Genomic DNA, 15,145 nt, shown 5'->3' with positions numbered 1-15,145 from the left:
AACTCGTGAGTCAATATTTGTCAAAGTCTTGAAGAAATAAAACTGTTACTTTGATGAATTAGAAATTGAAGTCGGAAAATCAGATGCGACGGCGAAAATGAGACGCGACTTGTTTGTCGCTTTGGCACTTGTTTCTCTAACATATGTGCAGGGACAGTCCTCGGATGAGCAAGATGTCAGCAGTGAGGTTGACCCCATTTCAAGATGCCTCAATGAGGTACAGAAAGCGCCAAACGATTATGACTTGAACGAATGCCACAAGTTGGAGAAATTCAAAGGTTGACTGATTCGACTCTTTCTTTTATAAACCGCGATTTCTAGGGCCAGTATGTCGAGGATTCATGTACATTTACCTAAGACCGACGTTGCCGCTCCCATATCTGACGTTGTGCCATCTTCGAGCGCTGGAGCATTGCACCATTTTCGACGGAACAATTGTCATCGATCTCCATCGTTATAATTCGTTGGAAGAGGGAGGAAAATCTACCAGCGATGACTATGAACAATGCTTGTATGACCATTTGGATGAGTCGTTTGAAACTCCCGCGCGGCTCCAGTCGCATATCGACAACGGCGGGATAAATGTGAACCATCCTGGATTCAAAAAAGAATTGGCTAAGCATAGGATTTTGAAATACACGAAGAACCTGGTCGAAATAACAGGAGCACTTTATGTCAATCATGTTCAACAGCTGAAATACAGCGACATCGAAGTCGAATCACTCGGTCAACTCTTCCCGAGTCTCCGAATTATCCGCGGAAATTCGTATGGGTACAAACAGAGTCTGTATGTGAAGAAAAGCTATTTCCGCAAAATTCGTCTTGAGAATCTCGTCGCCATCGTTCGCAACGGTGTTAAGCTGGAAGGCGGCGGAATTGGCGAAGCCAATCAGTTGAGAACTTTCAATACTGGTCCATCTGGCACATTCAAGAAACTGCTCCTCGACAAAGACGCGGAAGTTATAACTACGACGGCAATAAGTGAAACCGCCAATTGTCAGAATCCAAAAGACTTGTCTGAAGTTAAGAACAGCAAAGACTATCGTTTTTGCTACGAAAAAACAGGCCGTGATAACAAAGATTCTTGCTGGGACGAAGGCCCTGTCTTTCCCGATTCCAACGCAACTCTACAGTCCTACTACTGTCAGATTGACGTAGAGCGTGTGATTGTAGAAGCTGAATGCAACTCGCTCTGTCTAGGCGGATGCAAGTACAATTTCGTGAAGCCAGTCCCCATTGATCGCTTTCGATTTGAGTCTTCGAATAACGCGTTGCCTTCTCTAACTCCTCTTCAAAGATTTATCGATAATGCATTGACAACTGCCCCAGAAGATGCGCCCTTGGCTCTCGATTGCGCCGGTTGTAATTGGGCGAATTCCGTCTCGTTCATTCATGAGAGCTGGCGTGACGAATTCGCCTCTGTCTGCTTTTCAAGAAAGCTCCACGGAAAGTATTGCGATGCTGATTTGGAGAAGCCGAATTTGGAAAAATGCGTAAAGAACGGAGAAGAGCCTGTGACGTTCTATCATGGTTGTCCGGCAGAGTTTCCATGGCGAGCGGGAGAACTTGTGTCAGATTTAGACGAGTTGTATCCAGAAGGAATTCATGGGTGGAGATGCGTCACAAAGCAGGAGTGCTACGATTTATACACAGACAAAGTCGACGAAAACTCAAAGACAATTTTTCATTGTGACGATGAAAGCTGCGTCTCTGGCTCCTGTCAAGGCCCTTCAATCACTTCTCTCGGAACTTATCGAGTTTATCGATGCAATGAGCTTGAAACCGATGTCCAGAATATGATTAGTGATAGTGTCATGCCAAGCCAAGGCGATGAAACGCCAGATTTAGAAACCTACAGATGCAACAAAGGATTCAGCAAGAAATTGAGCAACGCAACCGACTTTATTTGTACGAAATGCTACGACAAGTGCGAAACCTACGTTTGTGACTTTTGTGGTAAATGGGACGTGGATCTCGGATATCAAGTTCAGTCGGCGACTCAGAGTCTCGGACTCGAGATATTTGACGATGTTGGGTTGAAAGCGATCGTTGGCTGCGAAAAGATTCGAACGAATGGAGGAATGGTGATTTCGATAAAGGATGAAAAGCTGATTGAGTCGGTAGATGGCGGAATGAGCAAGGTGGACAAAGCTTTCAAATCTTTACGAGAAATTGATTGTTTGACCATCAAGGGCTCTGATGCGCTGACTTCGCTGTCCTTCTTAAACCTGACATCAGTTGCTGGAACGACGTGGAATATTGAGATACAGCAGGATGCAAATGAAAGTAAAGCTATTTTTTCTTTTACACCTTGCCATTTTTCGAGCACGAAGAAAAGGCCTCAAGAAAACGGCGGAAGTAAAATTCAAAAGCCGTCCTACCCTGTTAAAATTCAGCAGAACCAGTCTCTTCAAACTCTTTTTGCGAAAAACATGGAATTCACACGGAGCGCCAGGGTTTACATTCGCATCAAAGAAGACAATAATGGACAGACGATCAAATTCTCGCTTGGCATCAAGTCCAGTAATTTGTACATGTTGAATCGGACGACTGGAGAGGAGACGGATATCTCCACCCGTGTGTCTGGAATAAGCGAAAATGACTTCCTGTGTCCGAACGAATATCTTGATCTGCACATGACTAAGAAGATTCCCAACGGCAAGCATATTTCTGAGTGGAACAATCTTATTCGCGAGTACGAGCGAAAACCAGAGGCGAACAAGACCCTCGTTTTATTTCTTATCACGGAGAGCGATTTGAAGAAGCTTTATCTCGATGATATGCGAACTAGACATCCGCAAATGACGGCGACGACATTTGAAGAGTTGTATGAAAGTCAGCCGCCGGCTGTAAAGAAAAGATATGGAAACAAGTCACAACTTTTGCACAAGATTTTTCTGAGAACTCGATACTGGCTTCACGAAACTTTCAAATCAAGACACGACAATGGTCATCAAGCAATTTGTGATGTCTTCCCTCTTTTGGATGTCGCAGTCGTTTCAACGCGAAACAAGACATCTGATGATTCGACGCAGGCAGTAACTGATTCAAACAAGCAAACCTTTTATGCAAAATATATCCATCCGATGAACAATCCTGTTTTAACCAGCTCAATGGGAATGACAATAAACGAAGTAGTCAAGTTCCTGAAACCAGAACCGTTTAATAAGCTCTGCTGGGACAATTCAACCGGAAGTATGGATTCAAATGACACTCCCATGTGCAGTAAGAACCCTCCAGCGTCGTGTCCTGATGAGCCAAACAGTCCTGAAGAGCCTTGGAAATATAAATTCAATGATGTTGTGATGGATGACGGGCCGAATTTGTATTTTACAAAAGACAAGGATAAGCGCAACTATCGAGCTGAAACTCGACTTTCAGCATCTAGCTGCATTTCCTCCAATACTTACAATAGAATTGGCAATGGAAATATCCCTTTATCGCCATGTTATAGCGGCAAAAACTGGGACCCATTTTCAGCGGAGTACCACTGCAACGACGAGTTCACTACTCGACTGTTAACAGCTTCTGGCAAGGAAGATAAGTCTGAGGGAACACCTTATGAAAAGTGTGGCCATGCAGTGATGAAAGGTCTCGATGATCTCCATCTTGAAGCGAATACTCATTACACTGCCTACTTGGAGGCAGTCATCAACTTTGGTGAAGACGATCGACTAGATACAAATAAAAAGATCATCCTCCGCAGCGACCACAAAAACTTCAAGACAGATGTCGATATTGCAAACTCTGTTACTTTTCCGACACGGCTTATTTCGAGCGAACGCACTCCTGATAGAAATACAACTTCGTTGTCAGTCAATTATAAAATGGAGGTAGTGACCGGGAAGCTCAAAGAATTCGTGATTGCTTACACGCGTTGGACTAACAACGTCGGCTATTGCGAAGACTTTGAAGACCTTGACTTCTTATTGAAAAAATACGAGAAGGGAACTATCGACGAACAATTCAAAATGAACTTTCTGAAAGAAGTGCATCAGAAATGTGCGCGACCACCTCAGAAAAAGAAAGACTACTCGACTTTTGACCAGAAGAGCAACGACGGGGAGTTTGAAAAGACCGTGCCCAAAACGAAGAAATCTTTTACCGAGGCTGGATTTTTCTGTCGACTGAATGAAAAAGATATCAGTATGAACTTTGAAGGAAACTCGGACGGATGGTGCGATCCTAAATCAGTTCCTGAAAAATTCGACCATGTAGAAATGTTGAATACTAATTTAATGCCGAATGATACTGTTAAACCTGAAGAAGTTGAGGAAGTTGAAGAAAGAGATGACGTTGTCAAAGACTATGACTCAAGTGAAGAGTTCGATGCTCTCTGGGAAGACATGATGGGAACATCAGACGAATCCCTCTCTGAGAAGCAAGAAAAATGTAACGAGACGTGCATTTTCAAACGTCTTTCCGATTTTATTTGCGATGATCTGACAAGAGAGTCTCTGGAGTCAAGAGTCAAGAGAAACAATCTTGACCCTCTTAAAAGGGACAACGAACTTAGCTGTGGAAAGTTTTTCCCATATTACGCAGTGGAAAACACAACCTCTTTCTCAAACGTTTCAATTCTGGATCGTATCGATCAAATAGTCAATTATACTAGAAGTCTCTACCCAAACTCAAAAATCGAAGAAAATCAAGATCAACCGAAGGGGTCAATCGAAAAAGTATCTGAGACAACATCGAAAAATTATGAGTTTCGGTTGAATTTACAAAAGCGTCTTTTCCTGATCGGATGCGCGGAATGCTTCTTAAAAATTGAACAGGCGATGTTAGATGTCGGGCTGACACAAAATATCACGACAAGAGTGAAACCAACAGAGGCGACAACAACGACAAGTGTTGAAACGCCAACAACAGAAACATCAGGACAACCTATTGATGCATCCAGTCAGTCTTCAGAGGGTGTATCTGTCTCGTCTGGCGAGAATTCTTCCTCGCGTGATAGCGATGATAGTAGTTTCTACTCGCTAAAAGATCAGAGGACGCGAAGGAAAAGGCAAGCAGATTACTCAAGTTCAAGCCTTTCGGAATCATATTCCGATGATCCCTCCTTTGCCTCAGTAGATTATGATCAGGAAAAAGTTCACAATATGATGTAGCATGATTAGCAAAAGATCGTTCGATTCAAAAATATAATTTATTTGAACTCCTTTGAAGGTCGAAGCTCCGCGTCTTCTCAACCGTACGCTTGATCTAAATATATTGAGAGATATCTTCGATAATGTGAAGATCGAAAAAGTTCTGGAGGAAAGCGAACGTGCCTGGACAACGCCTCTCGATGATCTGTCAACTGGAAAAACTGTTCTACTAAAAGTGTACGCTTGTAACGAAGGCACTGATTGTGGAGCGAGCGACTTTCTCAAAGCTCTCGATAAATGCTCAGAAAACGATCCTGCTGTGAGAGCCAGCTGTGAGGACAAGCGTGAAGATGTCACACTGAACTTGTTGAACGAAACTTTCGCCAAGGAATCCTTCAACTGGGTTGATCTAAACGACCAATCCGAAATAAACCGCGCCTCTGCAAAGACAAAGTTCAACACGAAGCCATTCAAGATCAATGATTGTCCTCGTGCCGGCTGCCAGGAAAATAAATCATGGGTTCCTGGCTGTTTGACGGAGAAAAGCGAGTGGGAGTGCAACAACGTCGTCGACAAAAAAACTCGAGCTGGTCTTTCAAGCCCCAGATTGGCGAAAGCAAAACGGTTACGTGATTCTTTACGAGTTCGAATTTACGAAGGAAGGCGGAGAACCCAAAGCACTAACGATTCAAGATCATGCCGCGAGAAAAAACTTTGCGGAGAAAATCAACGAAACGAAGTTTTGGGATTTATTCTACGCCGCGTCTAAAAAGAACGACATGGAAACCATCTTGAATTTCGAGTGCTTGAATGATCCATCTAAACCGCCTAAAAAGTGGTACACTTTGAATCGGACAGATGAGTTGCTTGATTTCGCCTTCCAAGTGATTCGTGGTGAATCACGCTGCTATCTATGCCAAGAACCTAGAGAAGAGTGGCCCTGGTGCGACCCTGACCTTTGTGGTTTCCGTTTATTGAATCTGGGAGGCGAAGAAAAAAGTAGCATCCTCGATCGGGGCGAGTTCGAGTTCCAAATTCGCATTTACACAACTTCAACCCTCTTCCAGCGCAACGAAGATTTTTACACAAAAGGCATCGATGAGAAAAATTTCAATTCGCATTTTCAAATAACGACCTTTTCGGATTCTAACAAGATTATCGTGAATATGGCAGATAAAAGTGTGGAGATAGTCTTGGTCTCTTCCTTGCTTACCTTATGCTTTATTGGCGGTGTGGCTCTCTACAGATCAAGGCACAAGAAACCGTACATGACGATGGAGTGGACCGTCAATCCGGACTGTTTCGAGCCTGATCTAGCCCAGAGAGTAAGTTAACTTTGAAAGTTATCAAATATTAAAATCGAATTCAGGATGCATACTATGCCGCAGGTGGTGCCGCTCAAACAAAGGCAGAATTTTACATCAATGTCGACTTCCTTACACCAGCTGAAGACATGACTTACATCGGAACTGGCAACTACGGTGACATCTATTTAGCTGAGTATAAAGAGCCTGAAGAAGAAGGACGCATCCATAAAGTTGCTGTCAAGGTTGTCTTTACACGTGATTCGCGGTTGTTGATTCGTTTTAGTTCTTCAAAGACGTTCAAGATACGAAAAAGATCCACAAAGAGCGGGAAGCATTCCAGACGCTCGGGAGAACTGGCGGCTTCTTTCATATCACTTATTACTTCGGATGGAGCTACATCTCTCATCCTTCGATCCCGATGATGTCCACTTGCTTGGTGATGGAATATATGGACTGCAAAAGTTTGAAGTAACTCTATTATTTCATTTCCCTTTTAATTATGTATCAAAGCCACTACCTGCGAACTTACAATCCAGAGAAAAACACTTCTGGCAGGAGAGCGGATGAATCAATTACGGTCAAGCGTCTTTTGAAGATGTGCGCCGATGTGGCTGATGGAATGTTCTTCCTAAACGAGGAACTCAAATGTAGATAATTCATTTGTATATTTTCTTATGAACTTATAGTTATTCATCGTGACTTGGCAGCGCGAAATTGTCTTGTGGCCCGTCACGAGACTGTGAATGGAGAAGTGTACGAAACGGTTAAAATCTCTGATTTCGGCCTGACGCGTTCGATGATCAACGACGAGAACAAGGATTACTACTGCCTGGACATCAACGACATTCCTATTCGCTGGTGGCCACCGGAGTCCATTGAGGGTCAGTCTTTCAACTTACTAATTGAAATTAATAATCATCCTTTTCTAGGAGGAAAATTTATGTCCCTGGGTGACATTTGGAGCTACGGAGTGCTCCTTTTCGAAGTTGTCACTCTCGGATGCATGCCGTATGTTGACATTTCGAATGCAGAAGTCAAAGCGGAAATCATGAGAGATATCGAGCTCAAAACACACGAATTCAACGTTTTGAGCAAAAAGTGCTGGCGCGATATGGTTCGTACTCTTCCTTGATTTCAGAAAATATTTGGTCTTTAGATTTCGAAGAGCCTACTGGCTGTAGGCATTCCTGCGAAAGAAGCTGACGACGCTTACAATAACATAACCAAAATGATAAAAATTTGTTGTCATTACGAACCGACGAAACGTCCGACCTTCCGTGACTTGCTGGAGATGATCGCGCAGTTCGATCAACTGAATGGCCTGCAGGACTTCCAAGAAGAGTAAGTTTCGAATTGTTTCCAGTTTGATTTAAGCTCTCCTAGATACTTTTTCTACAAAGGCCGTCAAGATGAGTCCTACAGCGTTGACAGCGATTGCGAAACCGAGTCCACCACCGTCACCGAAACCCAAGACGTCATCAAACCCCTTTTAAACCCAAACAGTTAACCCGACGCTTATAATTTGCTTTTGCCGAAACTAAAAAAGAAGCTCAATTACTCTATTTCTTCGCATTTCTTCCAGTTCCTATGTTTTCCGATTTTTGTTTGTTTTCATTTTTCTCGGAGCATTTTCAGTGTGCTCAATGCTTTCTTGTGTTTAAATGATCGGTGGTGTATCTCAAAGCTAAGCTTCATCAACCTTTATCCCGTCTACTGTATATCGATTTTTGATTCAAATTCAGCTTTCAATTTTAATGTCTTCAAGTTCAAGTTACCGTGCCGATAATATTCTGTAACGAATGCATATATTATACAGATAAATAAATCCACTTCAAATTAATTTTTAAGCTTGATATTAATAAATGGGCATTAACGAGGTTAAAATCGCTATTGCCGCGATCAAAGCTGCACCTGACAATAAAAAGGCAATCGACACGCTGGAAAAGATCTTGAAGAACATCCTCACTCATCCTTCGGAGGCGAAATATAGAAAGTTAAAGGTAGCTGGGAAGGTCTTTACAGAAACTCTTTTACCTGTTGATGGAGCGTGTGATTTCTTGTACTCGTTGGGCTTCACCGAGTCGGAAGATGGAGCTTGGCTGCAAGTTGACGAGCTGAATTCGGACACGAAAACGATGTTTGTTCATGCCGTGTTTCTGCTGAAAACTAACCAATCTGGCCCATCCAGCGCTCCTCTTCAAGGTAAGTTCAAGCGATCAACAAAAAATCAGCGTTTTACTAGGTACAGCGGAATCCCCCACACCGCCAACGCCTACTCCTGTTCAACCTTCGCCAACTTCTCAAAATCGAAATAGAAATCTTCATAAGTTCAATGGATCCTTTCTCGACGTCCAAGAGCGGATTCTCCGTCTTCGCAGCAGCGCCATGAGTCACGTGCGACAGTGGGAAGATCCAGAAACTCAGAAGAAAGTTCGCGAGACCATCCCCGTCACTGATTTGTTCAAAAGAGCTTCGGAACTGCTCGAGCAAAATGCAGACACGGAAGGTTTCGAACGGGGGGAACTCCTGAAGCACTCGCTGCTGGTTACTCTGACGGATTGGTTCAAAAATGAGTTTTTCAAGTGGACGGATGGGAATATCGTTAGATATAATAACCCGGAGAAACTACTGGAAACGAGAGAAGGAAAGTTACAAAACATTGACTTTCAGAATTCTCTAATAAGAACTATTCTGTAACTGGTAAAAAGGACGCTGTGGCGAGTGGGCAAATTGTTTTGGTGCAATTCTTCGGAGCTTTGCCTTTCATGTTCGAGAGACCTACAACGTTCTGGAAGACCACGTGTGGGTAGAAGTCCGGACTCCCGGTCGATGGACTCACGTGGATCCTTGCGAGGACGCGATCGACAAGCCTTTGATGTACAAATACGGCTGGAAGAGGAACTGTCATCTATGTCTTTCTTTTTCCGTGGCGGAGGGAGTTAGGTATGGAATCGGCAGATATTTTATATTTATATTCGTTCTTTAGGGATACCACGTGGAGGTATAATAATAAACTCGACGAAGTTCGCGAAGCTCGAAAGCAACTTGTTATTGAGTCTTGGATGACGTCGTTTATCAAAGAATATGAAGAGAAAAAGGCAAAGGTGGTCAATTGGGAGAAAAAGATGCAGGAAGAAGATTGGATAAAAGAAGCTGTCGAATTCCTTTCCCCAAAGCCGGTGACGGATCAAAAGTTCTCGGGAAGAACTACTGGTAGTTTGCAGTGGAGAACCTCTAGGGGTGAGACGCTCAAAAATGTCGAAGCAACGGTATACTATGCTTTTATAATTCCATTTTACATGGATTTTCTAGGTAATTGAAGTGAAGGAAGACTCGCCCGAATTCGTCGTTCGTTATAATTGCGCGAAAGACAACTACTCAATTGACGGAGAGACTTTTACCAATTGGGCTTCTTTCGCGCATCACAACGGGAAAATCTTCAGGAAAGAAGAAAAGGACTGGAAGATGTGCTACCTTGCTATGTTGGAGGATTCTACGGGCGACGCAGAGGTTGAGTTCAAATTCAAACTCCCAAAGAAGCGAATTTCTTCGATTTCTGTCACAGCTCACTCGGCGACTTATGAAAATGGAAAAGTCTTTTGGGTAAGTACCTTATTTGATGATGGGTGCTAAACAAACATTACATAGAAGTTTTGCTCTGGCGATTCTTGTACAAAATTCAACCCTTCTGAGCAGTTCGTTTTTAATGACCCCTCTCCGGACTCGATTTTGAGCATCAAAGCGTCCTTGACTGCTCCAAACTTCTGGCAACACGCTCAGCTCTTCCGACAGGCGCTGGACGACGATTCTTTCATGTTCGAAGTCCGATTCAAATTCTAATTCAACCTACTTCTCAACTTATTCTGATGATTTCTTTCTGACACGGTTATTAGTTTAATAATAAAGGTTAATGCAATTCGACAAGTAGAAAATTGACTCATCAGTTTCAAAGTTGATGATCACTTAGTTTCGCGTTCGGGAAAAATCCCATCACGCCCAAAATGGGTGTGCTTTCACTGCAGAATATACTGAAAGGAAATCAAATCTCCCCTAGTGCAAATCTCTTACCGCAAGGCATCACTATAAACGCGGTTCGCTGCTGACTGAATTTCATTCTTTTCGATAAAAAGAACGAGACGGATTTTAACATGAGCTTGAACGGAAACTGGAAAAAGACTTCTACCGAAGGAGAAGTTGAGTTTGGCAAGGCTATCGGATGGGGCGGCGCGTCTGAGGAGGAATGGAAGGCTCAGTGTGCCGTCGCTGTCGAAGTCAGGTACTTTGTGCAGGATTAATTTTTCTAAATATCCTTTTATAAGAAATTTATAAAGGCTTAATTCATGAAGTAATAGTTTATCATGATGATAAAATTTCTAAAATGAGATAACGTTTAATTTTTCTAAGTATCTATTTTTGTTTGCTTGATAAAATCTTATCACAAATAACATGTAAAATTTATGTAAACTTATGAAGAACAATAAAACATAAGTTACCCCTTGGAAGATTGTTTAAATATTTATTTCTAGCTACAAAGTCGAAGGCGACAACATCGAATCTACTCGAACCTACGGCGGCGCAAAGTCCATTACCAACAAGGGCGTTTTCAATGTTGAGAGCGACTACAACTTCCTCGGACACGACATGAAAGTGAAAATTACCGGAAAGGATGGCGACGTTGTCTTGGAATCTGTTTCCGGCTGGGCTACCGTCACTGTTAAGGTCGACGGCGACAAGATGGTCGAGAACGTCAAGCACAACGAATCTGGTGCTACTCTTGTCAACACCTGGGCCCGAGCTTAGATAAATTGAAAGCAATATAATTAAAGCCAAATCAGTGTTTTGTTTATTTCATTAGACATTAGAGCAGGAGCAAAGATAAGAAAGCAAAAGTGAAGCCAATGAGAGTTGCATTACTCGTGGAAGTTGTAGTAGTCGTGGTGGTCGTCACAACTGGAGATTCTTCCGGAACATCATCGTATCCTTAAAAGATGAATTATCTGCAGTTGAATGACTTTTACCTTCGGGCTTCCATTTTCCATCCTTATTCCATCCAACTTGGTAGCCGTAAAGAGCCTTCTGCTGATCAAGCCAATCTTCCAATGGCTTGAAGTAAGTAAGGAAGGCCTCCGCGTTAAGGGAGCCATCACAATTTTGTGGCACGTGATCCCCAGTGCAAAGGAACTCCTCTTTTTGTGGGTTGATTGATTTTATTATCTGACGCACTTCAAACGCTTGAACTCAAACTTACCCATTCGAAGATGAAAGGGCACAGATATTGTCAGGGGAAGAACCTCCTACTTTTATTATACAAAATTTCATAATAGAATCATAAATATTCTTCATCAAACAGGCTCAAACTAGAATGATCAAGAAGCAAAGCCATAAAACCCGATCCTAAGACATCTTCCCAGTGCTCAGCACCACCAGGAGAAAGGAGCTTTTCAAGTGCTTCTCCAGCAGCTTTGTTTCCAGCAAAGTCGCATTGATTATCCCCTGGTTGTCCAGCTAGGACGCAGAGCCTCTCGTAGAACTGGAACTGAACGACAAACGAGACGAAATATCGGACATATGGGACATTGTTGGAGGTGTGGAACTTTGCGGCAGGGTCGAAATCAGCAGATGTTCTCTTCACAGGAGAAACAACTCCTTGGTAATTTAGTCGGTACTCGTCCCAGAGAGCTTGGTATTCATCAGGAGTGATATCATTGTCCGCAGACTTTTCGAAGACTTCCCATCGGAATAAATCCATGATGAGACCAAACGGAAGGAAGGCGATTTTAGAGAGGGCTTTTTCGGAGAGTTTTTAATTCGAGTATTTTTGTAGACAGCCCAGCTGCTCCTTAGTAAACTTTTTGTCAGCTAGACTCGACTGTGCCTCCCAGTATGATGGAACTTTCCACTCGATGTGAAAGTAGACTTTTTTCAAATAAAACTCTCTCCTGTCATCATCAAGTAGTTGATTTCCGCCGCGTCTGTCTGGTCCTCTGGTTTCCAGTCTGGGAGAAGGTCGACTTTCGCCAGATGAGCTGGAGTACTGACTGAAAGAGCGATGGTATCGCCGACAGCCTCGTGGAATCCAGGATTTGCTCCGGCGCGGAAAACGATCGGTTGATGAGCGTAAAGTTGGAAATACTCAATATGTCCCATTTCGTGATGCAAAGTGACGAAGTTTGATTGAGTTTTCTTGGTACATTGCTTTATTCGGAAATCACCAGTTGTTCCGTCAGTGGAGATTCCAGGCGCACTTTGGAAATCCCAGGCTGATGCATGGCAAACCATCTCAGTATCGGTCGTCTTCTCAAGAACAGATTTATCCCAAAACTGATCAGTCATTGGCATGAGACCCAAACCGGTGAAAAAATCATCAGCCATTTCATACATCTCCTAAAAATAGTCGAATTTACGATAGGACGCATACTTTGAAAACACCTGAATGGACAAATCTTGAAGAGCCGGAGTCGCATCTGGAGTAGCGCCAGCGTAAGGAAAGGGCTCAACAAGATCGTAGAGATTGCCCCAGGACTGAGCCCACATATTTCCGAGAATATGTGCAGGAATGGGCTCTCCGTCTTTCACGAATTCGGAACCGTATTTCTGGCTGAGAACATATCGAATATGACCATGAAGTTTTTCGTAAAGTTCCTATTTTCAGGACATCATTTTTTAACAAAGGATCGTATTATCCAGATTCATTTATGCGTATCTTTCGATCAATTCCCTAATGAAAAAATGTCCCTTTCCTTCAGTCCTCGATTATGAGCGTCTCCTTCCCAAATAGACTTTACAAGAACATCAATGTCCATGTCGTACCATCCTCTCCAGCTTGCGCCTGTGTCATGATAACCATTTTTGTCCGCGGCCTCGTTGCTAACGTCGACGAACTTAGCATAATCATCACGAGTAGCCTGGCCGACTTTGCTATGCCAAATGGTCCAGTAATATTTAAGTTCATCATAGGACTCCTGAGACGGGTTCGCAGCTGAGTGAGCCATGATCTCGTCAAGATCAGGATCAAGCTCGAGATCGCTAAGTCCGTCCATCGATCGAACTTTCATGGTTGAGTATTGAGTGACCATCGATCCCATAAGAGCCTTGATGACGGAATGGAAATCGTTACATAAATTTGTAGAAAGTAGGTGTATTTATATATCCATTCCTGATACTCATCTAGTCGACTGTCATCGAGTGCCGATGCATCCATGTCCTTTTCATGGTAGACTTTAAAAGTCTGGATCCTCATGATAGCTCGCTGCTGGCGATCAATCGTCCACGGTTGTTGATCATGAAGTCCTGGAGTAGTGTCAAACTTCTCCTCAACAAGGCATTTTTCTAACTCTGTCCTATCCATGTCATATGGTGGAAGCTCAGTTTTTGATCTGTCAGACCACTCCTTCACAAAGTTTTTGAACCGCTTGTCAGCGGCTTGGTAAGCTTCTTCATTTTGGCTTGTGATGTTGATGTTATACTGCCATTCGGTTTCAATGGCATCCAAATAGAAAGGCTGCGCGGCTTCATGCCAGTCGTTGAGCCAGTTAATGGCCTCTAAGAACAATTGTTTATTTATCTTCAGCATTATTTTATATTCGTTATTTAAGAGGCATCAAAGATGCCGCACCTTTCATTGGTATTAAATAGAGCATAATTTCTTTTCAATTAGAGCTTCTTCAAGTAAAATTGTCGTCAATTGAAAATGAATAAAATGTGGCGATAAGGGGAATAAATTTTTCTAAAAGAACCCCTATTAACACATTGCCATAATGGCGTTCCATACCTTGGCCACAACTCCAAGGTCCATCCCGAACAAGGGATCCAAGCCCGACCGAAGCCAAGGAACTTGCGAGAAGCTTCATCTCTGTTTTACGATGTGTTGGATGGCCCGGTCCCCTATTCCAATTTATTGACAAGTATTTATTGCATGCAAATATTTGAAAGATCTGACAGGAAGCACGACTTCGTTAGTCCTGCACTTTTTAGGGCGCTTCATTCTCCGGAAAAATATTTATAAATGATATTTATTGCAGCATATCGAAAATCTTGGCAATGATTTCTTCATCAGTTACTTTATTCTTCGCAATTTGCGACGTAAACGCTGTCTCGTCTTTAACCATGACTGAGATTGTTCCACTTCCTGTTTTTTTGTTCATGAAGTTCCACCAAGGGCGCCATGCGCTTCCTTGTTCGTCCAAGTAAAGCATTGCAAAGGAGAAATCGAGGTCTTCCATCCTTTCTCGGGTTTTACGGCCATAATAGCTTAACAATCGATAAATTTCTATAATAGATGCACAATACTATATTGATAATACATCTATCTGCGTCAATGCGCGATTAGATAACATTCAAATTATCTTTCAAATATGTTCGAAGTTAGCTTACCATCCTGAAAATCCAGAAACAAGAATATCGTGCTCGGCGAAAATTTCATCTAAAATTGCCTGCGAAGGCTCACCATCAAAAGTAAGCTCAGTCGTTGTTCTTGCTATCGCAGCTTGGGAGAGGAGACACAAAAAAGTTGAGTATTTCATTTTGCTTTCTTCGAAGCAGGGGATAATTTAAGCGTCATCCGATCGAGATTTTATGCTGCAAAAAGAGAAGCACTGACTTGCCTGAAGCTTAGCGAGAAGTTTCGCGGGAGTAATTTCAGATCATTTCGTAATTTGCAATGAGAATCGCGTAATGCGTTAATTTGATGATATTTGAATTATGATTTTTTTTTAATTAGGAAGACTTAATTACTATCTTTTATTT

The 15,145-nt window shown here is 42.6% G+C and overlaps 6 protein-coding genes across 6 annotated transcripts; 4 read left to right on the top strand and 2 right to left on the bottom strand.

Moving 5' to 3' along the window:
- The first annotated feature begins 66 nt into the window (after positions 1 to 66).
- On the top strand, positions 67 to 5,114 carry LOC145701564 (uncharacterized). Its single transcript, XM_081778776.1, has 2 exons — positions 67 to 278; positions 322 to 5,114. The coding sequence occupies exons 1-2, from the start codon at positions 98 to 100 to the stop codon at positions 5,112 to 5,114; spliced, it is 4,974 nt and encodes a 1,657-aa protein (XP_081634902.1). The 5' UTR covers positions 67 to 97.
- A 515-nt stretch (positions 5,115 to 5,629) lies between these two features.
- LOC145702360 (insulin-like growth factor 1 receptor) lies at positions 5,630 to 8,224 on the top strand. The gene is made up of 8 exons (XM_081779581.1): positions 5,630 to 6,418; positions 6,463 to 6,642; positions 6,684 to 6,868; positions 6,911 to 7,047; positions 7,087 to 7,281; positions 7,330 to 7,514; positions 7,557 to 7,741; positions 7,784 to 8,224. Exons 1-8 carry the CDS (start codon positions 5,873 to 5,875, stop codon positions 7,905 to 7,907), a joined length of 1,737 nt encoding a protein of 578 aa, XP_081635707.1. The 5' UTR covers positions 5,630 to 5,872; the 3' UTR covers positions 7,908 to 8,224.
- A 28-nt stretch (positions 8,225 to 8,252) lies between these two features.
- Positions 8,253 to 10,318, top strand: LOC145701563 (peptide-N(4)-(N-acetyl-beta-glucosaminyl)asparagine amidase-like). Its single transcript, XM_081778775.1, has 6 exons — positions 8,253 to 8,602; positions 8,643 to 9,071; positions 9,109 to 9,343; positions 9,387 to 9,669; positions 9,713 to 10,003; positions 10,049 to 10,318. The coding sequence occupies exons 1-6, from the start codon at positions 8,263 to 8,265 to the stop codon at positions 10,238 to 10,240; spliced, it is 1,770 nt and encodes a 589-aa protein (XP_081634901.1). The 5' UTR covers positions 8,253 to 8,262; the 3' UTR covers positions 10,241 to 10,318.
- Positions 10,319 to 10,509: 191 nt separating this feature from the next.
- Positions 10,510 to 11,228, top strand: LOC145704180 (uncharacterized). The gene is made up of 2 exons (XM_081781618.1): positions 10,510 to 10,676; positions 10,927 to 11,228. Exons 1-2 carry the CDS (start codon positions 10,549 to 10,551, stop codon positions 11,198 to 11,200), a joined length of 402 nt encoding a protein of 133 aa, XP_081637744.1. The 5' UTR covers positions 10,510 to 10,548; the 3' UTR covers positions 11,201 to 11,228.
- Positions 11,229 to 11,258: 30 nt separating this feature from the next.
- Positions 11,259 to 14,022, bottom strand: LOC145701561 (angiotensin-converting enzyme-like). The gene is made up of 8 exons (XM_081778774.1): positions 14,016 to 14,022; positions 13,590 to 13,942; positions 13,123 to 13,491; positions 12,830 to 13,042; positions 12,346 to 12,784; positions 11,789 to 12,193; positions 11,419 to 11,622; positions 11,259 to 11,380 (listed from the first exon to the last, which is right to left on the bottom strand). The coding sequence occupies exons 1-8, from the start codon at positions 14,020 to 14,022 to the stop codon at positions 11,259 to 11,261; spliced, it is 2,112 nt and encodes a 703-aa protein (XP_081634900.1).
- Positions 14,023 to 14,412: 390 nt separating this feature from the next.
- Positions 14,413 to 14,987, bottom strand: LOC145701560 (uncharacterized). The gene is made up of 2 exons (XM_081778773.1): positions 14,774 to 14,987; positions 14,413 to 14,650 (listed from the first exon to the last, which is right to left on the bottom strand). The coding sequence occupies exons 1-2, from the start codon at positions 14,920 to 14,922 to the stop codon at positions 14,413 to 14,415; spliced, it is 387 nt and encodes a 128-aa protein (XP_081634899.1). The 5' UTR covers positions 14,923 to 14,987.
- Between the last annotated feature and the right edge of the window lie 158 nt (positions 14,988 to 15,145).

The sequence above is a fragment of the Oikopleura dioica genome, chromosome PAR (genome assembly GCF_907165135.1).
Source record: "Oikopleura dioica chromosome PAR, OKI2018_I68_1.0, whole genome shotgun sequence".
In the NCBI taxonomy this organism is placed as follows: Eukaryota; Metazoa; Chordata; class Appendicularia; order Copelata; family Oikopleuridae; genus Oikopleura; species Oikopleura dioica.
The sequence above is the reverse complement of the archived record's forward strand: the minus strand, read 5'-3'. Positions and strand labels throughout refer to the sequence as shown.

Excerpts from the sequence above, each read along its gene's own strand:
- LOC145701560 (XM_081778773.1), bottom strand. The coding sequence starts at position 14,922 with ATGAAATACTCAACTTTTTTGTGTCTCCTCTCCCAAGCTGCGATAGCA. Across the intron at positions 14,651-14,773 it reads GTTTCTGGATTTTCAGGATG|CTATTATGGCCGTAAAACCC; the intron begins GTAAGCTAACTT and ends TCGATTGTTAAG.
- LOC145702360 (XM_081779581.1), top strand. The coding sequence starts at position 5,873 with ATGGAAACCATCTTGAATTTCGAGTGCTTGAATGATCCATCTAAACCG. Across the intron at positions 6,643-6,683 it reads TCCATAAAGTTGCTGTCAAG|TTCTTCAAAGACGTTCAAGA; the intron begins GTTGTCTTTACA and ends GATTCGTTTTAG. Across the intron at positions 6,869-6,910 it reads ATGGACTGCAAAAGTTTGAA|CCACTACCTGCGAACTTACA; the intron begins GTAACTCTATTA and ends TATGTATCAAAG.
- LOC145701563 (XM_081778775.1), top strand. The coding sequence starts at position 8,263 with ATGGGCATTAACGAGGTTAAAATCGCTATTGCCGCGATCAAAGCTGCA. Across the intron at positions 8,603-8,642 it reads ATCCAGCGCTCCTCTTCAAG|GTACAGCGGAATCCCCCACA; the intron begins GTAAGTTCAAGC and ends GCGTTTTACTAG. Across the intron at positions 9,072-9,108 it reads ACAAAACATTGACTTTCAGA|GACGCTGTGGCGAGTGGGCA; the intron begins ATTCTCTAATAA and ends ACTGGTAAAAAG.
- LOC145701564 (XM_081778776.1), top strand. The coding sequence starts at position 98 with ATGAGACGCGACTTGTTTGTCGCTTTGGCACTTGTTTCTCTAACATAT. Across the intron at positions 279-321 it reads CAAGTTGGAGAAATTCAAAG|GGCCAGTATGTCGAGGATTC; the intron begins GTTGACTGATTC and ends CGCGATTTCTAG.
- LOC145701561 (XM_081778774.1), bottom strand. Across the intron at positions 13,492-13,589 it reads AAAAGGACATGGATGCATCG|GCTCTTATGGGATCGATGGT; the intron begins GCACTCGATGAC and ends TCCGTCATCAAG. Across the intron at positions 13,043-13,122 it reads AGGAAAGGGACATTTTTTCA|GAACTTTACGAAAAACTTCA; the intron begins TTAGGGAATTGA and ends TCCTGAAAATAG.
- LOC145704180 (XM_081781618.1), top strand. The coding sequence starts at position 10,549 with ATGAGCTTGAACGGAAACTGGAAAAAGACTTCTACCGAAGGAGAAGTT. Across the intron at positions 10,677-10,926 it reads GCCGTCGCTGTCGAAGTCAG|CTACAAAGTCGAAGGCGACA; the intron begins GTACTTTGTGCA and ends ATTTATTTCTAG.